General features: G+C 50.9%; 1 protein-coding gene across 2 annotated transcripts in view; it reads right to left on the bottom strand.

Annotated features, from left to right (window-relative positions):
- Positions 1–27,395, bottom strand: part of RCC2 (regulator of chromosome condensation 2) — a 32,549-nt gene continuing 5,154 nt past the window's right edge. For both annotated transcript variants that reach the window (XM_007980312.3, XM_073007781.1), the window contains 11 exons: positions 22,007–22,100; positions 18,452–18,595; positions 15,604–15,735; positions 15,101–15,189; positions 13,902–14,016; positions 9,677–9,843; positions 6,769–6,949; positions 6,301–6,406; positions 5,353–5,425; positions 3,228–3,305; positions 1–2,456 (listed from right to left, as the gene is read on the bottom strand). In XM_007980312.3, coding sequence (XP_007978503.2) covers positions 2,352–2,456; positions 3,228–3,305; positions 5,353–5,425; positions 6,301–6,406; positions 6,769–6,949; positions 9,677–9,843; positions 13,902–14,016; positions 15,101–15,189; positions 15,604–15,735; positions 18,452–18,595; positions 22,007–22,100 — 1,284 coding nt within the window. In that variant the 3' untranslated portion in view covers positions 1–2,351. The remainder of the gene's footprint in view (positions 2,457–3,227; positions 3,306–5,352; positions 5,426–6,300; positions 6,407–6,768; positions 6,950–9,676; positions 9,844–13,901; positions 14,017–15,100; positions 15,190–15,603; positions 15,736–18,451; positions 18,596–22,006; positions 22,101–27,395) is intronic.

Here is a 27,395-nt window from a genome sequence, read left to right as displayed (position 1 = left end):
GACAGTAGACAATGATGTCGTTTATTTAAAATGTTTACTCCAAGAAATATATATATAAAAAAAAATAATAAGACAATTACAGCACTAAACCAGGCACCTTCGACCAAATCACAACCTCCTCTTTGATTCCCCTTCACGCTAAGCCTCTTTCACATTCTTTTTCCTGAGCTGGAAGACCAGTCAGATGCCCGCAGGGTCAGCGCCAAGCACGTTCCCAGCCGGGCAACTGTGTACCTTTCTCTAGGAGTGCACGACACCCTTCCCCCCCCCAACTCCCTTGTTTTAAAGGATTTAACCCATTAGGAAGCCCATTTTTCCATCGAAGCCGGAAGAAGTGCGGGACAAGGCGGTCTTCGCTTCGAAGGTCCTTTCCTGCTCCAGTCCCTGGGCTAGGGTTCTAGAAGAGGCTGGCCGCCGGCTTTATAGGAGGCCACCGAAGATCTAAGTCCAGCTCCGCCCAGGGCGGCTCCTGCAAAGGCTGGGACCTCAGGTGCTGCGTCCTCAACCCTCTCGGTGGCCACGACTCAAAGGAGAGACCTCAAAGGTGCCAGGAGCACAGGTGCCTGGGCTGCGTTCCAGGAAAGAGACCTGTCCAGGGAAACGGATCAGGCTGTCGCATGGAAGCTTGAGTCAGAGATGGTGGTTCTGGGGTGATTTGGACAAATTGGGTTAGTTTAGCAAAGCTCTGAAGTGGCAGAAGCTTCTCCCCTGGACTACTGATTGAACACAGAACAAGAGATGTGCGTGGCGTCAGACTAAGTCTCAGAGAGATGCAGGCCAGTCTCCTCCCACAGGGCCTTGGGACTGGCAGGACAGACACTGCTACGTGCCCTCCAAGGGCAGGAGTCACGGTAAGGAATGACTAGGGTGGAAAATAGGGAAAAAAGCAACAACTAGATCATTTTTGGCATTTTAACATGGAGACGGTGACAAGTGGTAACAATAGCAAGAGAAAAAAAAAAAACAACTTGAAGAGACCAATATTTAACTTTCCCATCCACCCAAGTCTCACATTTAAGTTCTAGTCCCATCTCCCCCATAAGCACCACTGAACTAAATATCTATTTTAAAGCACCCAAACCAGTCCAGACCCTCTGGAAACCAAGAGCCCCAGCCACAGCTGTCGCCTCTCTTGGGTCCAGGCGAGAGGAGGGTTCCGGGAAAGGCACCTCATAACTCACTCAGCGCAGTGCACACAGCAGCGAGCTCGGGCACGGGCACTTGACGGGGACGCGGGTGGCAGTCACAGCATCCGTGCTGACACGCGAGGAAGGGGACTCTTCGGTAATCCCAACTATTTGGTACCAGAGCCAAGCAAACATGACTAAAGGGAGCTGGGTCAGCAGAACGGTACCCCGAGTCTCAGCAACAGGACGGCCCGCGCGAGGCAGGATCCAGGCGGGGGAGAAAAGGAGACCAAAGCACAAGGCGATCGAGGCTGGTACAGAAAGGGCTGATCCTTCTTGCAAGGACTGGAGAATGCACTTGACTGCTGGCTGATCAATCTCTAATTGGCGAGTGCACGTGACAAGGCTCCGCCCTGGCTCCACAGGGAGCCACGAAGCTGACTCAACTGATACAAATGTTCCCACCTCTGCCCCACCCGCAAGTCCCCACGGTTCCACCATCACCTGATTTTCTTTAACAGCTTCTTTAACAGCTAGAGTAGATATAAATGGCTAAACACAGATCCCCAATCCCCCACCAGGGGGGACACGGCCGATTCTCTAATGTCGCAGCCAGAAGGCTGTGGGCGTACAGGCAGCCAAGGGGAGAAACAGAATCAACACCGGCCTAGGCCGATCTGCAAGAAAAAGCGGGAAAGGAGTGACCCGGATGCTTCCGAAGCATGCGAGCGTGATTTGGGATGGAGGCGGGCCTGCGACTTTGCCTAGCTGCTGCCGGTTCCTGTAAGGGACATTTTTTCCGAGTAAATGGCGATTCCTCTTCCATGTAGCATCCGCTTGGATCACGATGCTAATTATAACTGGAAAGGGGTGTTTTGGGGAGTGTATTCAGGAGAGGAAGAAAGAAAAAAACTTTAAAAAAAAAAAACAAAAAAAAACAACCTAGATTGCTCAAAGTTTCTGCCTCTTTTGTAGGAATGGTAAGTCAACTATGAGCAAGTGTTTTAATTCGACATGAAGGGGAAAAGGGACTTTGGAAAGCATACAGAAAAAAAGGTAGTTAACGTTGGATCATTTGTAAAACGGAACCTCAGGGAGTCTAAACAAAAATGCACCTTCGGTCAACTTTTGCCTTTTTCAATTCCTCGTTGGACTTCCCGTCCCAGTGCACATGGAAATGACAGCTGCCGCGAGAGGTGTGGAGTCGGAGAGTCTCCGGGAGCATCAGAGGGTTCGGGGGTTGTATTCTGGCAGTTTCTTGATCTTCTCTTTCTCAGTCTCACTTTCGTCTCTTGCTATCACCAAGGAGTGTGAGTAGCCCATGGCGACCTGGGGGACAAATCAGCATTGGGTGTGCCTGCAGCGCCTGGGCTAATGAACACGTTGAGGAGACTCTGGAAACTGGGCTGCCAAAGCGGGTCAGCATGGAGAAAAACAGGGTGCCCTTGAAAACCGCAAAAAGCCCCTCTGCCCAAGACAGCTAGTTTCCATGTGACTGTCACCCACACTCTGCCAATCAGAGCCTTCCAGGCTGCCCTGAGAGACCTAGCTGGAAGGAAGCCCACTGGGCCACCTCTTGTCAGCAAGGACAGGTGGGGACATGGCTCCAGCTCCACTTCCATCCTCCTCTCTGGCCCACGATCCTGCCTGAGTGAGGTGCACGACCCCTCTCTGAATCTTGGCAGACAGGGCTGGCAGCCTGGCTGAGCCACAGGGGCCTCACTCCACCATCTGACTCCTGCAGCCACACAGCCTCTACTCCATGGACCTGCAGACCTGCCTCCAGCCCAGTGAATCTGAGTCCTGGGTGTGACGGAGACACGAGCGACGTGCTCGCCCGAGAGCGATCTGCTGCAGTCAGTTGGTGGCACCTGTCATCAAGGGTGAGGACAGCCACCCAGCCTGGCCAGCAACCCTCTGCACTCTCTCCTGCGGATGACTGTTACCCCTCAGCAAACCTTAGCGTGAGGCACCAGGAAAGCTAACTGAGGAGTTGTTAAACAAGACAACCCAAACAGATCGTGACGATCAAAAGCATGAGGAGTGACGTACCACTGGGTATGGACACGTCCCCGAGCTGGCACAGCCACCCCCGCTTACCTGCTCTGAGAAAATGCCATCCAGAGTCTTCACCTCCTGGGCTGCAGTGGAAGACTTGGGCTTGTGGTCCCCATAACCCTGGCGAAGCAAATAAGATGTTTGCAATCGGGAATCCGTGTGGCTCAGTCCACAAGTGGGGAATCATGGCAACGTTTCCCAGCCCCCACTAACAGAAGCCAGTGACGATGCCCACTGGCCTGTGACCAAGCCCGGCCACCCTTGCACACAAGGGCCAGGTGGAATCATCCAAGTTTATCCACGAAAGCTGCCGCCAGCAGGCGACTAGTGCTTAACCTAAGGAAGACCAAGGTGCCCAACTCTAGCCTGCGGGACTTCTGTGCACTCAAGTCCCTTCTGGGGAGTATGGCACTGGTGACAGGAGATGACACCACTGCAGCCCTTCTGGACCAAAGTCACCAAGAACACGGATGACCAGATGCCCTTGATGCCTCCACCGTCTAGAGAGTGGAATAATCACCATCCAAAACAAAACAAAAGGGCTTAAGCATGACAGGGAGACTGTTTATTAGCAATGGCACCAGGGAACCAGTTTCCCTCCCAGAGGTAGAAGGAACTGGACGAATTGGCATAGCTAAGGGGGAGTCTTGTGCAAAGGTGTGGAGCTGGGCAATTGACAGGCTGAAGGCCCCAGCTCAGCTGAAACAGAGGGTCCCACAGGGCAGGAGAGCCACACCCTCCCTCCCAGCCCGGGCCTGCCCACGTGTCCCTGGTTTCATCTCCCACCAGGCCCCACCCCGGCCTTCCCACACAGTAGACGTTCCCTCCAAGGTGCCAGGCCACCTTCTCACCCTTGAGAAGCTCCCCAGAAAGTCTCCCTTGCTCCCCTCTTGTTTCGAAATTTATATTTAGAAGGTCAAAGTCTATTTCTGATAGGCCCCAGAAAACATCCATCCTCCGCTAAGAACAATCCGTAGAAACTGGGCCAAGTTCTGTCTCTTTCCTGTCAATGTTTCAAATCGGGCCAGCAGAGCGTCTGAGCCAGACTGCAAGGGCATGCAGAACCCCGAGAAAAAGGTGCATTCACCATCCATCCTAGCCACAGCTCGAGGGACCAAGGACTGCCCCTTCCTTCCCCCTCCTCTCCAACAACACGTCAGCTTGCAACCCCGAGGTTCAGGAGACGGAGGCAGACTGTGTTTCTAACAAGAAATGAGGGACTAAAACTAAGACCACTAAGAGTTCATCAAGCGGAGAATCAAACCGTGACTAGCGCAGGCAGATCAGGATACACTCCACAGCCAAGCGAGTCTTCCTAACAAAACCTCTAAGACCCACCTTGGCCGGGCGCAGAGGCTCACGCCTGTAATCCCATCACTTTGGTAGGTCGAGGCGAGTGGATCACCTAAGGCCAGGAATTTGAGACCAGCCTGGCCAACATGGTGAAACCCCATCTCTACCAAAAATACAAAAATTAGCCAGGCGTGGTGGCAAACGCTTGTAGTCCCAGCTACTCAGAAGGCTGAAGCAGGAGAACTGAGAATCATTTGAACGTGGCAGGCAGAGGTTGCAGTGAGCCAAGATTGTGCCACTGTACTCCTGGGTGACAGAGAAACGCCATCTCAAAAAAAAAAAAAAAAAAAGACTCACCTAGCACCAGGACCTAAGAATGAAAGACATTTGTTTGGGGAGGGCCACGTGTGTGAAATTGAGGGCCATGGGTTCTAACCTCATTACTCAAGTAACTGGTATTAACAACAAAAACACAGGTTTAAACTCAATTTGGAAAAATGAAGAATGTCCTCAAATCACCCAGTACTATGAGTTTCCCACTGACTTAGGCCTCCAGGGGAGAGGGAACAAACAGGCCCCTTTCCTACCATATCCCAACTGTGGTTTACAAAATGCAAGGGGAAACTGGATCTGAAAAAGTCCCAATTTTCAGTACAAATGTGCAGAGATGACTCAGAATTATCTGACTAGCACAGAATTGTCCTTGAAAACTCATGGGACTCAATTGTGCTGCAGACCTTAATACAATAAGGGGAGGAGAATCTCCCAAATGTTTTTCTTCTGTGTGTTTTGGGAGACTGGTGGAGAGAACCCAAAGGCCAAGAGCCACCCTGACTGGCTCCACTTCCCCCGACTCGCGCAGGTGACAGCTTACCAGTTCCCCAAAGGTCGGTGACGGGCCCCAGCTGATGGTGCTCTCGTCGGCGGCCACAATGATGCTGCTCTTCCTGCAAACAGGCAGGCTGTCACCGCAGGCCCAGCAGCCCCAGCCCTGGACCCACCCAGCTACGGCTCCGAGGGCATGGGTGTGAGCTGCCGCTTTTCAGGTGGTGTACACATTCCAAGTAGCAAACACGACAACAGGGCCAACAGGCTTCTCCTAAACTCTGAAGATTGTTCTGTGCAGGCCACTCAACGTTTCAACAAAACGACAAAGCCCTTAGACAGGCCTAGGGGCCGAAGGCAGGGGACCTTGCTGTGCACCCTGCCCTAGGTCCTAGGGCTCTCTCAGTGGGAGGCTGCTTTGGGAAGAGGAGACCAGATCACAATGGAGTAAAAGCCTGTTGCAGAGGGAGCAGCCTTCATGCATAGTAATTTGGGCAGGGCTAGAGGCCGCAACAGATTAAAGCCACGCCCCTTAGACTGTTCCACCCACACCCGCCAGCTGACGAATCCAGCTCCTCAGCAGGAAGTGCTAGCTAACTCAACAGGAGTCCTGAGATGAACTACAAACCACTGCTGTCAAGACAATGTCGTCTTCCCAGTGTCAGAGCAACTCCAGTCCTACGTTCCCAACTACGTATAATTTTCAACCTGCAACGCAGGAATACATCAAGCTCTGCTTGTGTATTTCTTTGAACAGAAACCTTCAAAATGACTTTCTTCCCACAAGACAGGGAACAGCCATCTGTTCTAGCAGCGAATGGGCCCTCTCCCCTCCTGGGCCCCCAGACTCCAGGATTCAGTGTGTCACATGGCCTGCTGAGGATGGCCCAACAGGCAGCAGAAACAGAGCCCCATCAGGGAAGGGCACCCCATGGGTGTGTCTGACACCCCCAAGAAAGGAAGAGACCTCATACCCACAGGAGGTGCTGCCACCTACCCACAAGCCAGGCTCCGGATTCTCCAGCCGCAGAGGTCCTGCACTGCTTTTGGGTACATGGTAGATTCACGGGAGGTGTTGGTGGCCCCCCAGAAAAACAGACCACCTGAGGGAAGACAAAACATGTTCCCAGCGTGACCAGACATCGAGAGCTGAGTCTCATCTTTAGCATTGTGAGGGTGAAGAGTAAGAAGACAGGATGGCAAACAAGTGTTCTGTCTAAAAGATAACTGGAGCCGGGCATGGTGGCGTGCCTGTGCAGTCCTAGCTACTCAGGACGCTAAGGTGGTAGGACTGCTTGAGCCCAGGAGTTCAAGACCAGCCTGGACAACACAATGAGCTCCTATCTCAAAAAAATAAAGAACAATGGCAGGTAAAGAGAACTGGGGTTGGTGGTCTAGGGACAGGACAATGGCTACACAGTTCCCCACCAGAGCACTGATAAGCCAGGGAGCAGCAATCACTAACCCACTTCACTGACGGCAAAGGAGCAGGTGTAACCAGCATAGATCTGGGAAGCCCCACGTCCAGGGAAGTCAAACAGCTTCACCAGGCGGGGCACCATCTCATCCTTCTGCTCTGCGTGGCCCAGTCGGCCATAGCCACCGAAGCCCCAGGAGAAGACTCGCTTCTGGGAGTCCAGGACCAGCTGCAAGGAAAGAAAACACAGGGTTGGAACAAACAGGCTTCCAACAGGCAACAAGAGGGGTCATCGTTTCTGTCCAGACAAACTGATGCAAATGCTAAGGGCAAAGGAACAGCAACATCCAAGATCCCCTACCAGCTGGGCGCGGTCGCTCACATCTAATCCCAACACTTTGGGAGGCCACGGCAGGTGGATCACTTGAGGTCAAGAGTTCGAGACCAGCCTGGCCAACATGGTGAAACCCAGTCTCTAAAAACCAAAGAAATATCCTCTGCCTGCCTCCAGCAGAAAGATCCTCTACCTCCCGCCTTCAGCAGTGGGAGAGGAGGCAACAGGAGCAAGTGTAGCAAAATGGCATGCATTCAATAAACCTAGTTTGCTATTTCTCTGCCAGGGACTCCATTTTCCAATCCTTTTTTGTTCTGTTTATTTATTTAAGCTACAAGTCTTAACCCTTTCCTTAGTCAGAAGCAACAGGGCTGTGTCTTCGGACAGCAGGGCAACCACTTGATTCCTATTACAACAGAGATTCCGCCAGGTGTGGTGGCTCATGCCTGTAATCCTAGCACTTTGGGAGGCCGAGGCGGGTAGATTGCCTGAACTCAGGAGTTCAAGACTAGCCTGGGCAACATGGTGAAACCCGTCTCTACTAAAACACAAAAAATAAGCTGGGCATGCTGGTGTGCACCTGTAATCCCAGCTACTTGGGAGGCTGAGACAGGAGAATCTCTTGAACCTGGGAGGCAGAGGTTGTGGTGAGCCGAGACTGTGTCACTGCACTCCAACATGGGTGACAGAGTGAGACTCCATCTCAAAAAAAAAAAAAACAGATTCGACTGCAGAAAGAACAGAAGAGAAAAGGTCTACCTGTTCCTGGATTTTTCATTTCTTTTTTCCCCCTTGAGAGGGTCTCATGCTCTGTCACCCAGGCTGCAATGCAGTGGTGCAATCTCGGCTCACCACAACCTCCACCTCCTGGGCTTAAGTGAATCTCCTACCTCAGCCTCCCAAGTAGCTAGGACTTGGGTGTGTACCACCACGCCCAGCTAATTTTTGTGTTTTTTTGGTAGAAAAGAGGGTCTCACCATGTTGCCCAGGCTGGTCTCAAATGATCCGCCCACCTTGGCCTCCCAAAGTCCTCAGATTACAAACATGAACCACTGCACCCGGCCTGGATTCTTCTTTAGACTTCCCCCTTGTCCACAGGTACACAGAGGTAACCTGTACCTGGTCACTGATGAAATGAACTCAAAAGACACTTCAAGTGTTTCAGATCTATCTTCTTCAGTCTTGTCTTCCCATCTTCTGACATGCCAATTCAGTTCTTTCATGTTTCATGTCTAAACCATGTGAATCTACAACTTACTAAAAAGCTGGACCTACAAGGTCCTAAACAAAAGCCAACTTTATTTCCCCGAATGCATTAGACAAAACAAATCACAGTTTTTGGACATGCACAAACTGAAATCTCCTACTCTAGTCCTAGCCCAGTTCAATGGGCATTCTTCATCGGGAAGAAGATTCCAAGGGAAGGAGCTGGTGGGCTGACACCACTCAGTGGGGAGGACCAACTTGATCTCTGGACTCCCGGCCCAGGCTCTTTGAACAAAGCACAGAACAGAGACTCCTAGGCATTCTCAGAATGAAGAACCACAGGAAGGCCATTAAAATTAAAAGACACTCTAACACCTGCCAGGAACGGTGGCTCACACCTGTAATCCCAGCACTTTGGGAGGCCGAGGCAGGTGGATCACGAGGTCAGGAGTGTGAGACCACCCTGGCCAACATGGTGAAACCCCATCTCTACTAAAAATACAAAAACTAGCCAGGCATGGTGGCAGGCGCCTGTAATTCCAGCTACTCAAGAGGCTGAGGTAGGAGAATCGCTTGAAACCGGAAGGCAGAGGTTGCAGTGAGCCGAGATCCCGCCACTGCACTCCAGCCTAGGTGAAAAAGTGAAACTCCGTCTCAAAACAACAACAAAAAAAGATACACAAACAAAAGATTGCACTGCGGTTTACCTAAAGTGACCTTTAAAGAAACAACCTAGGCCGGGGCGTGGTGGCTCACACCTGTAATCCCAGCACTTTGGGAGGCTGAGGCAGGCGGATCACCTGAGGTCGGGAGTTTGAGACCAGCCTGACCAACATGGAGAAACCCTATCTATCTCTACTAAAAATACAAAATTAGCCGGGGCATGGTGGAGCACGCCTGTAATCCCAGCTACTCGGGAGGCTGAGGCAGGAGAACTGCTTGAACCTGGGAGGCGGAAGTTGTGGTGAGCCGAGATTGCGCTCCAGCCTGGGCAACAAGAGCGAAACGGTCTTTAAAAAAAAAAAAAAAAAGGAACAACCTACTGATTAAAAACAACTCACATCCCCAGGACGGGGCACCATCTATTGGCCTGGAAAGATGTCTGTGATGTTATGTTAGACAAAAGCCAAAAACAGAAAGTGCTTACCGTAAAGTGCAGGTGAGGACAGCAAAACATCTACTTGTTTAAGATGTGTCTATTTAAATCATGGGAGAAGTTAACACAGGAGAGGCAGTGACAGGGAACCCTGCCCTGGGACCAAGGACCCTTTGGCCAGGGTGCAAAGCCCTCTTGAAGAAGCAAGCAGATGTCTACCTGGAATCAGTTCCTAGCCAAAGCCAAGCGTCAGGAAACTTGAGCATGAAGACCCTCTATCCCCGTGCGACTCTCAGGAAGTGAGAAAAGCCGAGCCTCACCGTGTGGTTAGCGCCACAGGCCACGTCTCGCACAACCACGTTTGGTACAGGCAGAATCTGTCCATCTTTCGTCTTCTCAATGAAGATGGCCACTCGCCGGGGAACTAGTTCACAGTCATACTCTATCCGCTGTGCCCGGGCGATGAACTTCCCATCTGAGTTGTGTCCTGTAGAGACCACAGAGCCGGCCATCAGCGGCAGCACAAGCACAAGAGATGTGTCACTGCGCCCACACAGAGTCTGTAGTGAGCCCCGGCATCACCCCAATCTGGCCCTTCTGGGCCTTATACTAGCACACGATGGTCAACAAGGGCAGCGTTTCCAATCTCAGGCACAGCACAGTGAGCGGGTCAGTGAAATCAATTTTGTGAGCTGAGACCAGTTATTTTTTAAAAATGAATAGAACAGAATGACAAAGAATACTCTACACATAACAATGCCACCATGTTATAACAATTCTAGCTAAGGTATTATAGGTTCAGATTGGGTTGCAACAGAAAACGTATTTCTTACAATGGGCTGCAGTCAAAAAAGTTGAAGCTGCTGATCAAGGAATGGTCTATCAAGTAACATCTCTACTCGACTGGAGGGACCACAAGGAGCCCCTGATGGGCCAAGAATAGACAGAAAAGCTCCACACACAATCCCAGGCCTGTTTTTATGAATTACCAGTAACCTAAACATATGGTTATGGGTGGCTAAAACCTGCACTTCCCACACTCCGACTGACCCAGGGACTGGTTTGCAAGGACCCAGCTCAGCACACCACACAACAGGAGACCGGCCGCTCCAGTCCTGAGAACACGCCAGTCACCCATGCTCCTGCAGGCACCCGCAGCAGCAGGGCTGCTGAGTAGTTTGTAGTTTTAAACTGCTCCTATTCCTACATTGTGATCATCAGTTTGGTCGGGCACGGTGGGTCACGCCTATAATCCCAGCACGTTGGGAGGCCAAGGTGGGTGGATCCCCTGAAGTGAGGTGTTCAAGACCAGCCTGGCCAACACAGTGAAGTCCTGTCTCTACCTAAACAAACACAAGGCTGGGCGCGGTGGCTCATGCCTATCATCCCAACACTTTGAGAGGCTGAGGCGGGCGGATCACGAGGTCAGGAGATTGAGACCATCTTGGCTAACATGGTGAAACTGTCTCTACTAAAAATACAAAAATTAGCCGGGCGTGGTGGTGGGCGCCTGTAGTCCCAGCTACTCAGGAGGCTGAGGCAGCAGAATCACTTGAAGCTGGGAAATGGAGGTTGCAGTGAGCAAAGATCGGGCCACAGCACTCCAGCCTGGGTGACACAGCAAGACTCTGCCTCCAAAAAAAAAAAAAATGGTTGTGTCAGTTTGTAAACGAGCCCCCCAGCTTGTGGCTAATCCCCCTCCATATGACACGCTTGTGTGTACCTCAGTCCTTACTGGTGTGTGTGGTTTTGAGCACTGTGCTATTTAAATAGTCAGCCCTCCACGGCCACAGGTTCAACCAACTGTGGTAAAAAAACATCTGGGGGGAGGGGTAAACAAGAAAAAAAGATAATACAAATAATACAAGTAAGACCATATAGTAGAACTATTTACATGACATTTATATCACATTAGGCACTGAAGTAATCTAGAGATGATTTTAAGTATATAGGTTACATGCAAATACGATGCCATTTTATTTGAGTTGCTTAAGCATCTCCGGATCTTGGTATCCATAGGGGGTACTGGAGGCAATCCCCCAGGTAACCAAGGAGCAGCTGTACCCTGGAATCACAACTAAACCACGCACAGTACAATTACTGGGCTTGTTTACAGGGCGGTGCTTTATAACACTCATCTCGTAAGCAGGTTTTATTATGACAGCAGTTCTGCTGTTGACATAATCCATTCCAGTAGAATGTCTGTCCATTTAAAAGTCTGAGGGTCTTGGCTGGGCGCAGTGGCTCATGCCTGTAATCCCAGCACTTTGGGAGGCTGAGGCGAGCGGATCACGAGATCAAGAGATCTAGACCATCCTGGCCAGCATGGTGAAACCTCGTCTCTACTAAAAGTACAAAAATTAGCCAGGCATGGTGGCACACACCTGTAGTCCCAGCTACCTGGGAGGCTGAGGCAGGAGAATCGCTTGAACCAGGAGGCAGAGGGTGCAGTGACCCGAGATCACGCCACTGCACTCCAGCCTAGCCACAGAGCAAGACTCTGTATCCAAAAAACAAAAACAAAAACAAAAGTCTGAGGGTTCCCACTAAGAAATTCCCCCACCTTCTAGGATATGATGAATTGAAGGACATCATAGCAAATAGAATGCACTTCAGGATATGGATGCTACCTCTCTCACAAAAGTGGTATTTTTAAACACTTGCACTCTTCTGGACAAGGTTTCAGCAAGGCAGCCAACAAATGATTAGAGTCCCTTTATTTGTTACCGACACAGTGGATACTGAACAGACACAATCCCCAGACAGTAGAGGAGGCATATTTGGGGACTGTTTTTTCCATCTCCTTTAAAAAGCTGCACACATCTGCTTTCTCCAGAAGAACAGAACAGAAACTACTCCAGAAAACATGGAACGGGGACTTCCCTGTCCCTCGAGAGGGATGACAGCTCTTTAAAATAAAGTTAAATGGCATGGCTGGGCACAGTGGCTCACGCCTATAATCCCAACACTTCGGGAGGCCGAGGCGGGTAGATCACTTGAGATCAAGAGTTTGAGACAAGCCTGGTCAACATGGTGAAACCCCGTCTCTACTAAAAATACAAAAACGTTAGCTGGGTGTGGTGGCGGGCGCCTGTAGTCCCAACTACTCGGGAGGCTGAGGCAGGACAATCACTTGAATCCGGGAGGTGGAGGTTGCAGTGAACTGAGATCACACCACTGCACTCCAGCCTGGGCGACAGAGAGAGACTCTCTCTCTCTTATATTGGCATTGCCCAGCCCAGTAAGTGCACTGCAAAAAAGGGGGCACAAGGCATGAGTTTGTGTGGGTGAGACACGGCCACAGTCAGATTTAGGTTCTCATTCTAAAAGTGATCTACCCGGATTTGGACAACGAGACAAAAACCTGCCTTAAAACAAGTAATACACTGAGAAGAAACGATTCTGTAGCTACAAATCAAGCCAATCCTACAAGCTGAGTGTAACTGAGCACCTGAGAATTTGTACAAAGTACTTACATGGTGCCTGGCACACGCAGTCACTGCTCCATGAAAGTGAGCCATTTTTAATCACCAACAGCATGTCACGCTTCCTGATGGAAAATCGACTTGCCAGGGTGCAGAGGGGAGGCCGAGGCAGCAGGAGCGCGCACGTGGCAGGAAGCGGACCGCTGCTGGGCACCGCAGCAGGGCCGTGGCCATGGAAACCGCTCTCCAACTGTCTCAGGCTCCGCCCAGGCAACCAACGCAAAATGTGAAATGTGCGTAAGGGGCTGTTCTCTCTTATTCACTTCTGACTTGAGGTATATTTAGTTTCACAGAGTCACTGTTCCCCGAGGCTAAGGCCAGCGGGCTCGACGCTATTTTTACCTTTTCCATCTGCCAGGCGCTGTGGCTGCAGAAGCAGGCGTGGCCAGCAGAGGGCGCCCGCGCCACACCTCGCGGAGGCCTCCCTAGAGAGGCTGGAGGCGGAGCCGCAAAGGGGAACCACACTTCGGGGTGGGACAGGAAGGAGAACTGAGACCACCAAGTCGCAAGACACTCCCCGCACTGACTGAGAACTGATTCCTGAATTCTCCTTTTCTACCAATTAGATCGAAGAAACAAGTCTCTGGACAACCAGATTCTGGCTAGGGATGACGCACGGGGAGGGGGTCCACCGGGGCTCCTCACGTGGCAACCTGAAATAATCGCCCAGGCCAGGGTTTCCAGAACAACCTTCACCTTGTGTAATTTTCTCATTTTCAATAAAGGCATAATCTTTAAATGTGAAATTGAATGAAGGTGGCCTGATTTTTTTTTTAAACTTTGAAATCCTTTTATATAAATGAATTCCCAAATCACAAAAAAAGAAATCTTTTGTCACACTCCAGTCCCAACTTTTCCATTGAGGCAGTGTTGCAATACTCCACAATCCTGTGAATGAGGATGCGCTGTTCCGCTGAACGTGAGATCCACTTAATGGACAAAGGCTATTATCTGAGATCAATTACCCACATTTCTAACACGTGTGTGCAGCCACCCGGTGATCTCTGGTTCTGAATATACACAACTAGATTAGAGCTTTTAAAAAAATGTACTTCCATACCCAGCTGACCATATTCAGGGCACCCAAAGGAATAGAGGTTTCCTTTGCAGTCCATTATCATACTGAATTCAGCCCCACAGGCCATTTTGGTAATTGGCTGGCCGTTGTACATTATCTGAAAAGAAAAGAAAGGAGACTTTCATTTTTTTTTTAAAGACTGATAAAAAGCCTCTACCTCTCTGCATGTTGGTGGGAAACAATTACTAGGTTACAAAGGGAAGTTTAATAAACTCAACAATTCTGAAGGCAAAAGCTGATGGCATTTCTAGAACACAAAGCTTAGAAGATATGTAAAGAAGCACCCTCACACCCCCCACCTTCCCAGCACAGAGCACAGTTCAAAGCCTAGCCACTGTCTCTTTTTAAGATCAATAAGACCAAGTCCCTCCCTTCCTTCATCACCTAAACCACTATTAGGCACTTAGCATTCTTCTGCCATTAGCAGTAGTTTGTTTTTAAGGTATAAATCTCACCCTTCCAACTCAAGTTTCTTAGGGAAAAAAAAAGACTGCCTATCTTTTATTTGTGTTCTAAGAACCTGGGTGGTGACTTTATACAAGGTCAAAACAAAGTATTTGCAGGTAAGTACAATTACATCCTACAACATATCTCACTTTCTTTGGAACAGAACAGGCTTACGACAAGGCATTTCTAACACATTTCTCCATTTGGAAACAAAATGTTTTCAGGATGGTTTTCAACCTGACCACAGACTACGCCTGTTTTAAAAACTACAGCAAGGCTGTGCACAGTGGCTCACACCTGTAATCCCAGCACTTTGGGAGGCCGAGGTGGGCAGATCACCTGAGGTCAGGAGTTCCAGACCTGCCTGACCAACATGGAGAAACCCTGTCTCTACTAAAAATACAAAATTAGCCAGGGGTGGTGGTGCACGCCTGTAATCCCAGCTACTCTGGAGGGTGAGGCAGGAGAATCACTTGAACCTGGGAGGCAGAGGTTGCAGTGAGCGGAGACTGCACCACTGCACTCCAGCCTGGGCAACAAGAGCGAAACTCCGTTCTCAAACAAAAACAAAAACAAAAACAAACAAAAAAACCCTACAGCATGTAACTAAACATCCAGGACCTCTTTTTACAAGGGGTGAATTAACTCAAACAACGGAGACCCCACCTCAGAAAATCAAACACAAAAGTAAAGAGAAAGGAAAAGCCGCGGAGCCGGAGCTGAGGAGGCGTCACCTGCGCGGGGCTGGGGACGGCGTCTGTCTGGTTGCCAAGGCCCAGCTGCCCCATCTTGTTTTCCCCAAAAGCAAACACGGAACCCGTTTCTGGAAAGAAAGGAAAATATCACAAAAGGGAAGATAATGGTGAATGTTTTGAACTACATTTAGAATCAAAAGCATCAAAATAATAAAAACAGCTCATCTGCCAGGCAGAAGGCCAGTGAGGCTGCCCAAAAGCTGGCAGTGCAGATGCTTCACAGTAAAGTCGTTTCACATCAGAAACTGGGTGTGCCGAGATACGCAGGGCAGCGTCTCCCACTCCCAGACGGGCCTCCTATGGCCAATGGGGAGGCTGCCAATGCCCTCAAGAAGCCACTCCATACCCAGGTTCTCAGGACCTCTTTCTGATCTTGACCAAGAGTCACAAGGGTAACTCCACCCCTCCCCCCACGCCCCATCCCCAAGGCAGACCATTTGGCCTCTTGCCAAACTAAGAAACACCAGCAGCCCCCTCCTTACCCGTCAAGGCCAAGGTGTGGTTCCGCCCACATGCTGCAGACACAATCACTTCGTGGCTGAGACCCTCGATGAGTCTGGGGGCTTCTACTCTCTTGGTGTCACCATGTCCCAGCTGCCCCTTCTCATTTCGACCTGCAGATCACATGAGAGAAAGTAGAAAAGAGAGAGGGTGGTCCAGGTGGCACCACCAGGCGAAGGTGAGTACCAACACACTCTCAAATGACGCCCATCTGTGTCTCCGGAAGGCACCCTCCAAATTCCCAACAGCAGCCAAGATCCAGAGCAAAGACCGTCCTGGCCTTCCGCCCACTGGAATGGCACCTGCTGCAGCTCCCCCGACCTCCTTCCCTGGGGCAGCAGCGGGACCACCCGTGCGCACCTCCCACATCTCTGCTACAAAGGGAAACGAGAGGCTCCGTGTGGTACGGACACCAAGCACAGGCGGGCATGCTCACAGAAACACGCTGCTCCCACTTGGAGTGCCTGCAAGACAACCACCCCGTCGCTACCCTCTGAGATGTATTTTAAGACAGCACCCATTTTGACACCTGGCTCACCAGAGTTTAATCCCTTTGGTGCTGTGGGCATCCACTGAGGACTATTTGCTGTCTGCCCAATATTTCTCCTCCTTTTTCTACCCTGTAAATGGTGCTCACAGAACAGTGCCAATCCTACCCCTAGGGATCGCCCCTCAAGGGCTCTCAGCAACAGGAACCCTGGTGACAAAGCACAGATCTGCCCTGAACACAACACGCCCAGCCCCACCTCCAGGGCTGCTGCAGGTGCAACCAAGGCCCTGCACCTGTGAATTCCAGCGGAAGGCAGGCCTGAGGGCCAACCCCTGCCCCCGAGCCCTCTGCAGCACCAAATTCAGCTCCAAAACAGACGTGGAAGTTGGGTGGGCCAAAAAGAGGGCTGGGAGCCCCTACACCTCATCTACGTTTCAACACAGACTACCAAGTTCCAAAACAAAAATTCAGCCGGCCCCTCTTGGATCCCTCCCGATAAGAGATGAACCACACCTGTAAGCTAACGTTTGGGGATACTGACGGAGATCTTACAGAGGTGAGAAGACAGAGGGATTCTAGGGGGTTTTGCAACCTTCTCCAGCAATGAACTTTTCACCCTTAGGTCGTGATAAAGGCAGACAGCAGAGTCATTAAGATAAGTTCCAGCTGCCCTGGAGAAGGCCTGCAGGAGCAGCCTCTGACTACAGAAGGAATTGCGACTAAGGGAAACCAGCCTCTGACTCGCTCTCTAAAGAATGGCAGGCTGAAGGGCCAACACTGGCACTCGAGCAGGAGAGGCAGACACACCAGCTTCCAATGGGAGGTGCCCAAGTTCACGGTGAAAGGCAGGTGAATACAGAGCAACAAGAGCGAGGCTCAGTGGACCAAGTTGCCGCAGGACGGGGGGGCGGGCCACAGACGGAGGCCCCCCATGAGCAATGCGTCAGCCACCCTCCCGTGACACTCCACACTCACACCAGACGGTGCCCCTCTGCCTTCTGGAGTGGCAAGCAGTGGGCCTGTGATACCTCCAACCCTGTCCTCACGTACTGCACTGTCTGCTCGGGGATCACACGTCTCGATGGCGGGACATACATTGTCCCTGCCCACAGGGTCAGAACCGAGGGCGCTTTTAGAGCCACCAAGCAAGTGAAGCTCAGCGAGAGATCAGAACTAAGGTATTTTAGGTTTGGAACACTGACATAAAAGGCTGTGTTCAGTGTTAGAACACGAAGTAGGAGGGGTGCTCTGGGGGAAGGGACACACATCTGTGCCAACCGGGATGCCAACCGGGGGAAAACAAAAACTCTGGCAATGTCAGCATGCCATCAAGAGACTATAAAGTATAAATTTGGGCCAGACACACTTTAGCTTTTTTCAACAGAAATTACAAAATTAGCCGTGTGCAGGGAAGACAACAGATGTTAATATATTTGGACTTTGGTACAGCAGCTCATGAAATCACAAAAAACAGTTCAAACAGCCCAAAATAAAAATGCAGTCATATGGACTAAAAGCTAGCCAGAGGACCAGCAACAAAGGGTGGGGACAAACGCCAACATACCCCGCTGGAGGCAGAGGCCAGGAGCCACCCAAAGCGCTGGGGATAAAATGAGCCTTAGCCCACACCCTATGGCTGGAATGATCTGGAAGAGGACACAGGCAGGAATGGGCCGGCCAGCTGCAGAGGACAGTGCCGTGGACAGAGGCTAACGGAAGAACTGGAACCCATCCCGAGTGCCCAGGTGAGGAAAAACAGAAGGGAAAGGCAAACAACTTCAAAAAAGGAAACTGAGGTATCTGGGGAAATAGCCAAAGAAGCAGACAACACAGACAGTGAGCGACCAAGCCTGCAGAACAGACTTGCGCAGACCTCAGACACAAGGGCAAGGCGGCAGGGACACAGCATCCTATGACATAAGGTGGCAGGTATAAAAGCCAGTGGCATTTCCAGTGGCAGGAACAGAGGTATCATGTCATATCATGCCTCAAAGAGGAAGGAAACTGTCTTCTGGAAGGACAGCCTGCCTAACACATTCACATACCTCAGTATCAGATCAAGCTCCGGGCAGAAGATTCAAGAAAATATTGCTTAAACACAAGGAATCAAAGAAGTAGGGGCTGCGTACGGGCAAAAAATGTCAGGAGGAGGAAGGGGATCTGCATGTAGCGTGTAGACAAGAGACGAGCTGGGAATCAGGAAAAAAGACGTGGGCTGTGAACGAAGGAACCCAGCCTTCTAAGACGCGAGTCTCTTTTCCAGGCAAACAGAAGAAAATGCTGTGTGGGGACAGCTGGTGACAGTGGTCCCCAGTGCCCAGCCCCCACGCGGTACTCACCCCAGCTCCACAGCTTCCCTTCCGTGGTGATGAGGAGGCTGTGTGCAGCACAGGAGCCCGAGACCACTGTCCGTACCCGGACCCCCGCCAGGCACCCATACCTATGGGGCCCCCACAAATTCTGACCGAGATTGCGGTAAGCAGCTGCAGAGAGAATGAGAATGCAGATCAGACACCTGGGGGTGGGTGGGGTGACCTCCAAAATGTCACTGGCCACCAAGAAGCCACTTCCCAAGGGTACCAGACACAGGTGTTCCTTGGGTGCCACCCTAACGTGGCTGCTGGGAGGCTGCACAAGGATCGGGTTTGCACTTCTAATCTCTGCGATGCCTCTGAAGGCCCAAAAAACAGAATGCCCAGGAGCTGGCACAGGCCTGGTGTCACCTGCCACCTTTACACCCCTTCGGCCTCAGCCCCTTCTATGGGTCCCACCTCTCACAGGCCTCAGCCCCACGTGCTCTGCCATTGAGCACGCCTACCCACAAGTGCCTGGGACGTGGTGTGAGGCCTGTCCAGGAGGCAGGAGTGCTGTCAGCTGAGGAAGAAGCTGACCCAGGAAACCCCGCTCGCCCTGACAGTCACCTCCTCCTCCTCACTCCCTGCTGCCGCCCCACCTCTCCTTTCCCAGGCTCTCCTGCCCTCCATCTCTGGCCTCCGCCCTGGGCCAGAAGGCTCTTTCTGAGGAGTGACCCAAGTGTCCTGTCTTCCAGTGTTCCCAGCAGGTCCATCAGGCCCCTCGCGGAGGGGCACTGCTCACACAGCATCCCTCCCACCTCCCCCTCCTTTCTCACCCGTCCAAAGTGGCAGCCACTTCATGACTCCCCACCTCCACCCATATATTCACTTCCCCTAGAATGTCCTTCCCATCTCTGACTTATCCCTCAAAGCTCAAGTCAAGCACCAGTTCCCCTCCTTGGGGAAGCCCTCTAGGGCAACATCCACTGAGAAATCTCCTTCCCTCAGGGCTCCCCTGCCCCAGCCCTGCTCAGCCCACCACAGCTCTCTTCCTGAGCTCCCCGGCCCTCCCACTCCATGAGAAGCCACCCAGGGCCAAAGCTGTAGGCTCCCTCCAGCCTAGACCCTCACAAATGCCTGGCACGCAGTGAGCGCTCAATGGGAGAGAAAAGAAATAGCGCCTTCCTCACAAACCCCCCTTCACACCCTATTAGTGGATGGGACAGGGCCAATTTCTTACTTAATTTTTTTAAGTAATTTTTTACTTTTTTTTTTTTTTTTTTGAGACGGAGTCTCACTCTGTTGCCCAGGCTGGAGTGCAGTGGCGTGATCTCGGTTCACTGCAACCTCCGCCTCCCAGGTTCAATTGATTCTCCTGCCTCAGCCTCCCGAGTAACTGGGATTACAGGCATGTGCCGTCACGCCCAGCTAATTTTTGTACATTTAGTAGAGAGGGTTTCACCACATTGGCCAGATTGGTCTTTAACTCCTGACCTCAAGTGATCCACTCGACTCAGTCTTCCAAAGTGCTGGGATTACAGGCATGAGCCACCATGCCCAGCAATCTTAATTTTTGAAATTGAGACGCTCAAGAATATTTCCAGGACTGTGGTGATGATCCTGAAATGCTAGCCACTGCCAAATGGAGTGTGTAAGACTGATCCAATGTAGGAACTGATCAAAAGGCTACAATGTGTCTATCAAGCGCCTGGCTCCCTGCAAAGTATCTGTGAAGTTCGTTTGTGGCCCACCCTCCGCTCCCAGCAGAGGGCGCCACATGCTCCCTCATTCAGGTGCAGGGGCAAGTGGGCAAGACTCCTGGTCGCAGGGGGCAGGGGCCAGCCTCTCCCACCTGGCACCTGAGGCAGCACACCTGCAGACACCTCCCCTGAAAGGAGGAAAAAGAACATCAACAACTTCCTGGGGAAAGAGCAAACCAAAAATAAAAGCCTCATGGTCTATATTAAAACTTCAGAAAAACCCAAGGAGGTGGCACCTAAATTAAGATTCAGGAACTGTATTAATACTAAACTTAGAAGGGAAAAAGAGAAACCTAAGGTCTCTTTGTCATGAAGACAAAATGACGGCATGACTGACGAGTATCATCACGACCCTGTGCCACGGCACAGGAGGCCAGGGGATGCCAGGCAAGGGTGTGGTGCCACACTTGACCTAGATTGGCCAAGGGGAGTCTCAGGTGGTCAGATGCTCCTGGACTTACCAAAGCATCTTTCCCTGCAGTGCCCAGGATGCCATCAGCTCCTGAGGAGCAGGCTTGGGTTTCTTCTGGCCTCCCAAGGAAGGGCTGGAGGGACTGGAGGGACCAGGCGGGGGAGCAAGTCAAATGAAATGCCCTGCAGCAGTCCCAGGCCTGCGGTCAGACTGAGAAGTCAATTCCCACGGCCTCCGGATCCCTGGGGTCTGGTCCTAATCACAGAGCTATGTGTGGATTGCTGTGCTATCTTGCAAAAAACAAGACATCCAGGGTGCTGGTTTTCACCAGATCTACAGCAACATACATGTACGAGAGGCAACAGAGTTAACTAGAGGGTGGGACTCCAACCCTGGCCCTGCCACTCGCTTCCTTTGGTATTTACTGCCCTTCTCTGGGCTTCTGTATCTTCAGTGTCAAGTGGCTGCTCAGTTGAAGAACAGCGTTGAGAGATGACGCAACACGGGCACAGGACTGGCAGCAAGGCACCATCAGCACCTGGGCTTACGTTACTGCAGACCAGGAGGCGCTTCCCTGGGACACCAGCCACTGTGTGGACGTGGCCCCCTCCTGGCTTGAGCCTGAAGGCTGGGCATTTTCCAAACAAGACGTTGCTGCTACCTGCAACTTAAACCCATTTCTAACTCAGCTAGCCCCCAGGTGCTGCTGATTCATAAGCTGTTTTCATGGAACAAGGTGATTTCCAACGCCCCTGTTTTAAGGTGCCAAGACGTGCCAGCATGCAAATATTTGTTCATGGGGACAAAGCAATGCTGGAAAGCACTTTGGGAGTCTTTCCAGATGAAATCAAGAAGCCATAAAAGTTGGCTACGTGCCAGATGGGCCATTTCCCTTAAGGTAAGACACCAGTTTTCCAAAGGAAACGGGACAAAACATTTCTTCTTAAGGACCTCTCTGCTTTCCCCCGCTCCAGACTGTTCCATCAAACCAGTTCCTACAACAATTTGGCAGCTTGCAAAGAAACATGGACTCTTCTGCAATGTCTGACATTTTGACATCTGACATTTGACAAATGTCTAGGACATTCTGACACCATCTCACAGAGCCAGTCTCTTCATTTTAATGAAAACAAGTGACATGAGAGGGAAGATGGAAAAGGTGGCAGTGTTCACATTTCAGGATACTACTTATATTTTCCTGATTAATCTTAATGGAATTAGTGAGTCACTGCAAAACTGTGCCTTTAAAAGACTAAGATCAGGGTTCAAATCCAGCTCTACCACTGCAGTGGCTGTGTGGTCTCAGGCAAGTCACTTGGCCTCTCTGAACATGCATGTGTAAATGAAGGGAATACCTACCAGGCAGGTGGTCAACAGAACCTAGCACTTAAGAAGCATTCAATGGGTTTAAAGACACCATTCTCATACCTTGCTGTTTAGGCACTTCTTTTCGACCAATCAAGTCCCAGTTGGTTGCCCCAAAAATCAAAAGCTGCCCTTTGCACTTTGACCCTTCAAGTTTCTGCAGAGACAGAGAAAGGAAAAAAAAATTAGCGTGTTAAGTCTGCACCTAGCTTCCCAAGGCCGTCCAACGACAGCACGAAACGAAAGAAAATCACTCACTTGTTAGCCCTTAAGTCACCTGTGACCTCCACACCAACAGAGTCTCCCCACACTCCCCTCCCTCATCGGCAAGTGGCAATGCGGGCAACCCCAAACCTGCCCCCAGCCGCTCACTTGCTAAGCCCAGGCTCACTTTTATCCTTTGACTTCCCTTTAAAATAGCTTTTGCAAAACACCAAAAGAAATAACCCAAATACATGCCTCCTTCGCAAACTGATGCACAGAGGTATTTGCAGGAAGCCTGCCGGCCACTTAGGGGCATTACATCTGGCTCGTCCTAGGGCCAAGTCTCCACTTCACATGGTTAGCACAGTCCGGGACCTCAAACCTTAGGAGCCCCACATCACTTCTGCTGCCCACTCTGCCGAGAGCCTTTCCATGGGGACTCAGGAAGAAAGTAGAGAACAAGGTTCGGTTTCTCCACTGAAGGGAGACCAGGCAGAACGCAACTTTGGTGAGTATGCGGGGGTCTGATGCAGGCGGCCTTGATGGCACCCTCAGCCGCTCTCCATGAGCCCGGGGGCCAATGGTGAGTGAAACAGGACCTCCCAGAGGCTGGGCTTCTCCAGGAACAAGCTGTCACAGCAGCCAGGATACGCCAATGTTCATCCTCAGACTCTCAACACATAAAGTCATCAGGGCCACCAACTCTCATACTGTCAACGAAAATCTACGCCATTTTAAAAGGCCATTGTTCAATTCTGGGTGGCACTCATAATATTCTCAGCACTTTGCTTCCTTAAATGTCAAAATATACTTTTTCAAGTAGGCTGTTAGTGGAAAACTCAATTCTGAACTCCCCACTCAGTCCACACTGGCAAGGGCAGCATTCATTACTATCACTTTCTGCTCTTACACATCATCTTTCCTGGATGTGAAAAGGAAACGGATTTCCTTCCGTTTACAGAATTGTTCTTGGAAGGCTTCAGGAAAAAAGGCTGGCCAGGCGCAATGGCTCACGCCTGTAATCCCAGCACTTTGGAAGGCCGAGGCGGGCAGATTGCTTGAGCTTACAGACCAGTCTGGGCAACAAGGCGAAACCTTGTCTCGAAAGAAAATACAAAAATGAGCCTGTGGTCCCGGTTACTTGGGAGGCTCAGGTGGGAGGATTGCTTGAGCTGAGGAGCTGGAGACTGCAGTGAGCCAGAATCACATGACTGCTCTCCAGCTTGGGTGACAAAGCCAGGCTCTGTCTCAAAACAAAGGCCAGGCACAGTGGCTCACCAGCACTTTGGGAGGCCAAGGCAGGCGAATCACAAGGTCAGGAGTTCAAGACCAGCCTGGCCAATATGGTGAAACCCCCGTCTCTACTAGAAATACAAAAAAATTAGCTGGGCATGGTGGCGTGCGCCTGTAGTCCCAGCTACAGGAGGCTGAGGCAGAAGAATCACTTGAACCTGGGAGGTGGAGGTTGCAGTGAGCCGAGATGGCGCCACTGCACTCCCAGTGTTGCTGCCCAGGCTGGAGCGCAATGGCATGATCATGGTTCACTGCAACCTCTGCCTTCCGGGTTCAAGCGATTCTCCTGCCTCAGCCTCCCAAGTAGCTGGGATTACAGACACCCAGCTAATTTTTTGTATTTTTAGTAGAGACAGGGTTTCACCATGTTGGCCAGGCTGGTCTCCAACTCCTGACTGCAGGTGATCCACCCACCTTGGCCTCCCAAAGTGCCGATAAAACGCCAATAAAATAACGCCGATAAAAGTACCCAACCACGCCAATAAAAATGTATTTGTGGGCCAGGCATGGTGGCTCACATCTGTCATCCCAGCACTTTGGGAGGCCGAAGCAGGCAGATCACCTGAGGTCAGGAGTTCAAGTCCAACCGTGGTGACAAAGCCAGTCCTGTCTCAAAAAAAAAAGAGAGAAAGAAAAAGGCCCAATCATTCTAACCTCTACAGTGTGATCACCCCACCAGTATGCTTTGGCAGTACGGCTCATGCATTTCTAAGATTACACATCTTCGCCAGGTGCAGGGGCTCATGCCTGTAATCTCAGCACTTTGGGAGGCCGAGGCAGGCAGATCACGAGGTCAGGAGATCGAGACCATCCTGGTTAACACGGTGAAACCCTGTCTCTACTAAAATTACAAAAAATTAGCTGGGCGTGGTGGCAGGCGCCTATAGCCCCAGCTATTTGGGAGGCTGAGGCAGAATGGCCTGAACCCCAGAGGCGGAGCTTGCAGTGAGCTGAGATCACGCCACTGCCCTCCAGCATGGGCGACAGAGCGAGATTCCGTCTCAAAAAAAAAAAAAAAAAAAAAAAAAAAGATTACACATCTTCACGCAGATGAATTCCATTTCATAGGAACCTTTACACAACCCAAACCTGATTAGGGCGTCCACCAAAATATAGGTTCCGTCACGCTTGCCCACCCCACCACATTATGTAACAGGAGAAAGATGGTCAATCTACAGGAATGCATCCTGCAGTCGTCACGAAAAGGGGAAGTGAGGCCAGCCGCGGTGGCTCACGTCCATCATCCCAGCACTTTGGGAGGCCAAGGTAGGTGGATCACCTGCGGTCAGGAGTTCGAGTCCAGCGTGGCCAACATGGTGAAACCCTGTCTCTACTAAAAATACAAAAAATTAGCTGGCTGTCTGTAATCCCAGCTACTTGGGAGGCTGAGGCAAGAGAATCACTTGAACCCAGGAGGCAGAGGTTGCAGTGAGCCAAGATCACGCCATTGCACTCATGGGCAACAAGAACGAAACTCCGTCTCAAAAAAAGAAAAACAGGCGGTGGGGAGGGAAGTGAAACAACACAGAAAGGGAGAACAACTTTGCCACATTTAAATTATTTAGAAAATGACCTTAATCAGAGGGTGGCCCAGCCCCTGCAGCACCCACAACTCAGGTTACTTGAATTGGAGCCTAGTTTCCCCTGATTATCTCGCCTTCTTTGTTTAACTGGCAGGCCTGGCTGGAATATGCTACAGGTCTACAGTCAATGGGTTCTGTCAAAGTCTCTGTGGAAGGAGGGGCCTGAGTCCTCTGCCCAAGCCTACCAAGTTGGCATGGAGGGGGCAGTGGAGACCCAGGAATGGCGCTAAGGCACTGGAGACCAAGCTCCCAGGCCAGAGAGCAGCCTAGAAAAGAGCCCTGGAATGCCAGTAACTGTGGACCAGGCAGGCGGAGGTTCCTGTGCACCTGTGCTCAGCACGCACCATTGAAGTCAAACCACCCAACACTGAGATACAATCACTGCAGCAAAACTTCACAGCGCTGAGGCCACACCAGAACCCTCAGCTCCATCAGGCCAGAGGGCATGGTTCAGGGCAAGTTCAGACAGCCAGAGCTTAATCGCAGTGGCCTTGGCCTTGAGGAGGGAGTTTCCTGGGTGACCTGGACATTTGGTCAAGGGCTCAGGAAGACAGACCCATCAGGCTAGCTAAGCATTTATACGCAAACCCAACCACATCAATAAAAATATATTTGTGGGCCGGGTGTGGTGGCTCTAGCCTGTAGTCCCAGCTACTCGGGAGGCTAAGGCTGAGGCAAGAGAATGGTGTGAACTCAGGGGGCGGGGCTTGCAGTGACACTACATTGCGCTACTGCACTCCAGCCTGGGAGACAGAGCGAGACTCCGTCTCAAATAACAAAAATATACACACACACACACACACACACGTGTGTGTGAAAAACCCTGGTAAACTGAGTCTACCCCAGTGACAGTGGTCAGAGTCCTATGAAGGACATTAACTGTTAGTCAAGTTTTTACGTGATGGACCCTATTTCCTCACACATTAGATGGAGGTTACTGCATTTCGTTATTTACACAACTGTTTGCCCTAAGCTGCTTTCTTTTATTCTCTATAACTTCTTTCCTCTGTCTTACGTGGAATTAACATTTAAATTGAGTAACAGAGAACTCCCAGCACCCCTTCTCACTTAAGGGGTGCTCCTCTTTGTCAGAGACTGGAAACGACCAATCGTGGGAGAGCCTCCCGCGCTCGGGGGCTCCCTGGGCCGGGGGCCGGGGGTGGGGGGGGTGGTGCCAGTGGGTGTGTGGGTGTCTGAAGTTCAATGTTCCCTCCCAGGCTGAATTCAGCCTTCCCTGATGGGTTTACAAATGTTTTTTTGGTTGAACTCAGTGTCTGCTACACTGCTTGTGTATGAAGGTCACACAGCAGACAGCCTGGCAAATAGTGTCCCCAACAAGATGAGTGATTTTCATGTCATTTCACCTGGCTGCCTCTAGCAACCTGGTCACATAACCTGGGCAGAGACACATGACCACGGACAGAAAAGGCACTGAGCTTCTTCAATCAACAAAATGGGATTTCTAGTCTAAAGCAATTTTTGAATTATGATCCAAACACAAGGTGCATGAGTCAACCTTTTAACACAGGTCCATTTAGAAGACCGCTGCTCCAGGGGAGGTAAGACCCCTGGGAACAATGCCGGCATCGACCAATTACCTAAGGGCCATCAACTGAAACAGACTTCCAGCTCGGCTTTCAGTTTTATTTATTTGGTCCTTTCAGATTCAACACATCTGTCTCAGGGTCCACAAAACCTTGGCAACTCAAGACTGGAAAAACTACAAAGATCTGGGCAGTTTGCGACACTCACCTGTTTTCTAGGATTTGGCCAAGGCTGCTGCCTCTACTTGCTTTAGGAGATTATGACGTTTACAAAGAATTAGGACTGAATCTACCCTAGTGACACTGCACCATAAATATTTGGAGTTCCTGGCATTAGCTTCCCAAATCCTTGGAATCTCCAAAGCAAAGTCTTTTGTATGCTACTGACTGACACTGGCAGCCCCCAGGCAGTGGCAGTGGGAGCCTAGGGACTTTCAGCCCCACCCTCCAACCTCAGGAGGAAGGGAGGGGACTGAAGGTTAAAGTGATGATCAACGGCTTAATCTACCATGCCTACATAATGAAGCCTCCATTAAAACCTGTAAGGACCAGGTCACAGAGCTTGTGGAGAGCTGAACATGTACCAGGTAAGTGGTCTGCAGAGGGCACGGAAGCACAGTGCCTCTTCCCCCACATCTAGCCTTACAGATCTCTTTATTCATAGCCTTTGTAATATCCTTTATAATAAACTGGTGTTTCCCTGAGTTCTGTGAGCCATTTCAATAAATTAATCGACACCAAAGAGGGGGTAATGGGAACCCCAACTAGAGGCTGGTTGGTCAGAAGCTACCAGGGCCTGGACTTGCCACTGGTGCCTGGGGTGAAGGG

Source organism: Chlorocebus sabaeus, chromosome 20, assembly GCF_047675955.1.
Source record: "Chlorocebus sabaeus isolate Y175 chromosome 20, mChlSab1.0.hap1, whole genome shotgun sequence".
Taxonomy (NCBI): Eukaryota; Metazoa; Chordata; class Mammalia; order Primates; family Cercopithecidae; genus Chlorocebus; species Chlorocebus sabaeus.
This window is presented reverse-complemented; position numbering and strand designations above follow the sequence as displayed.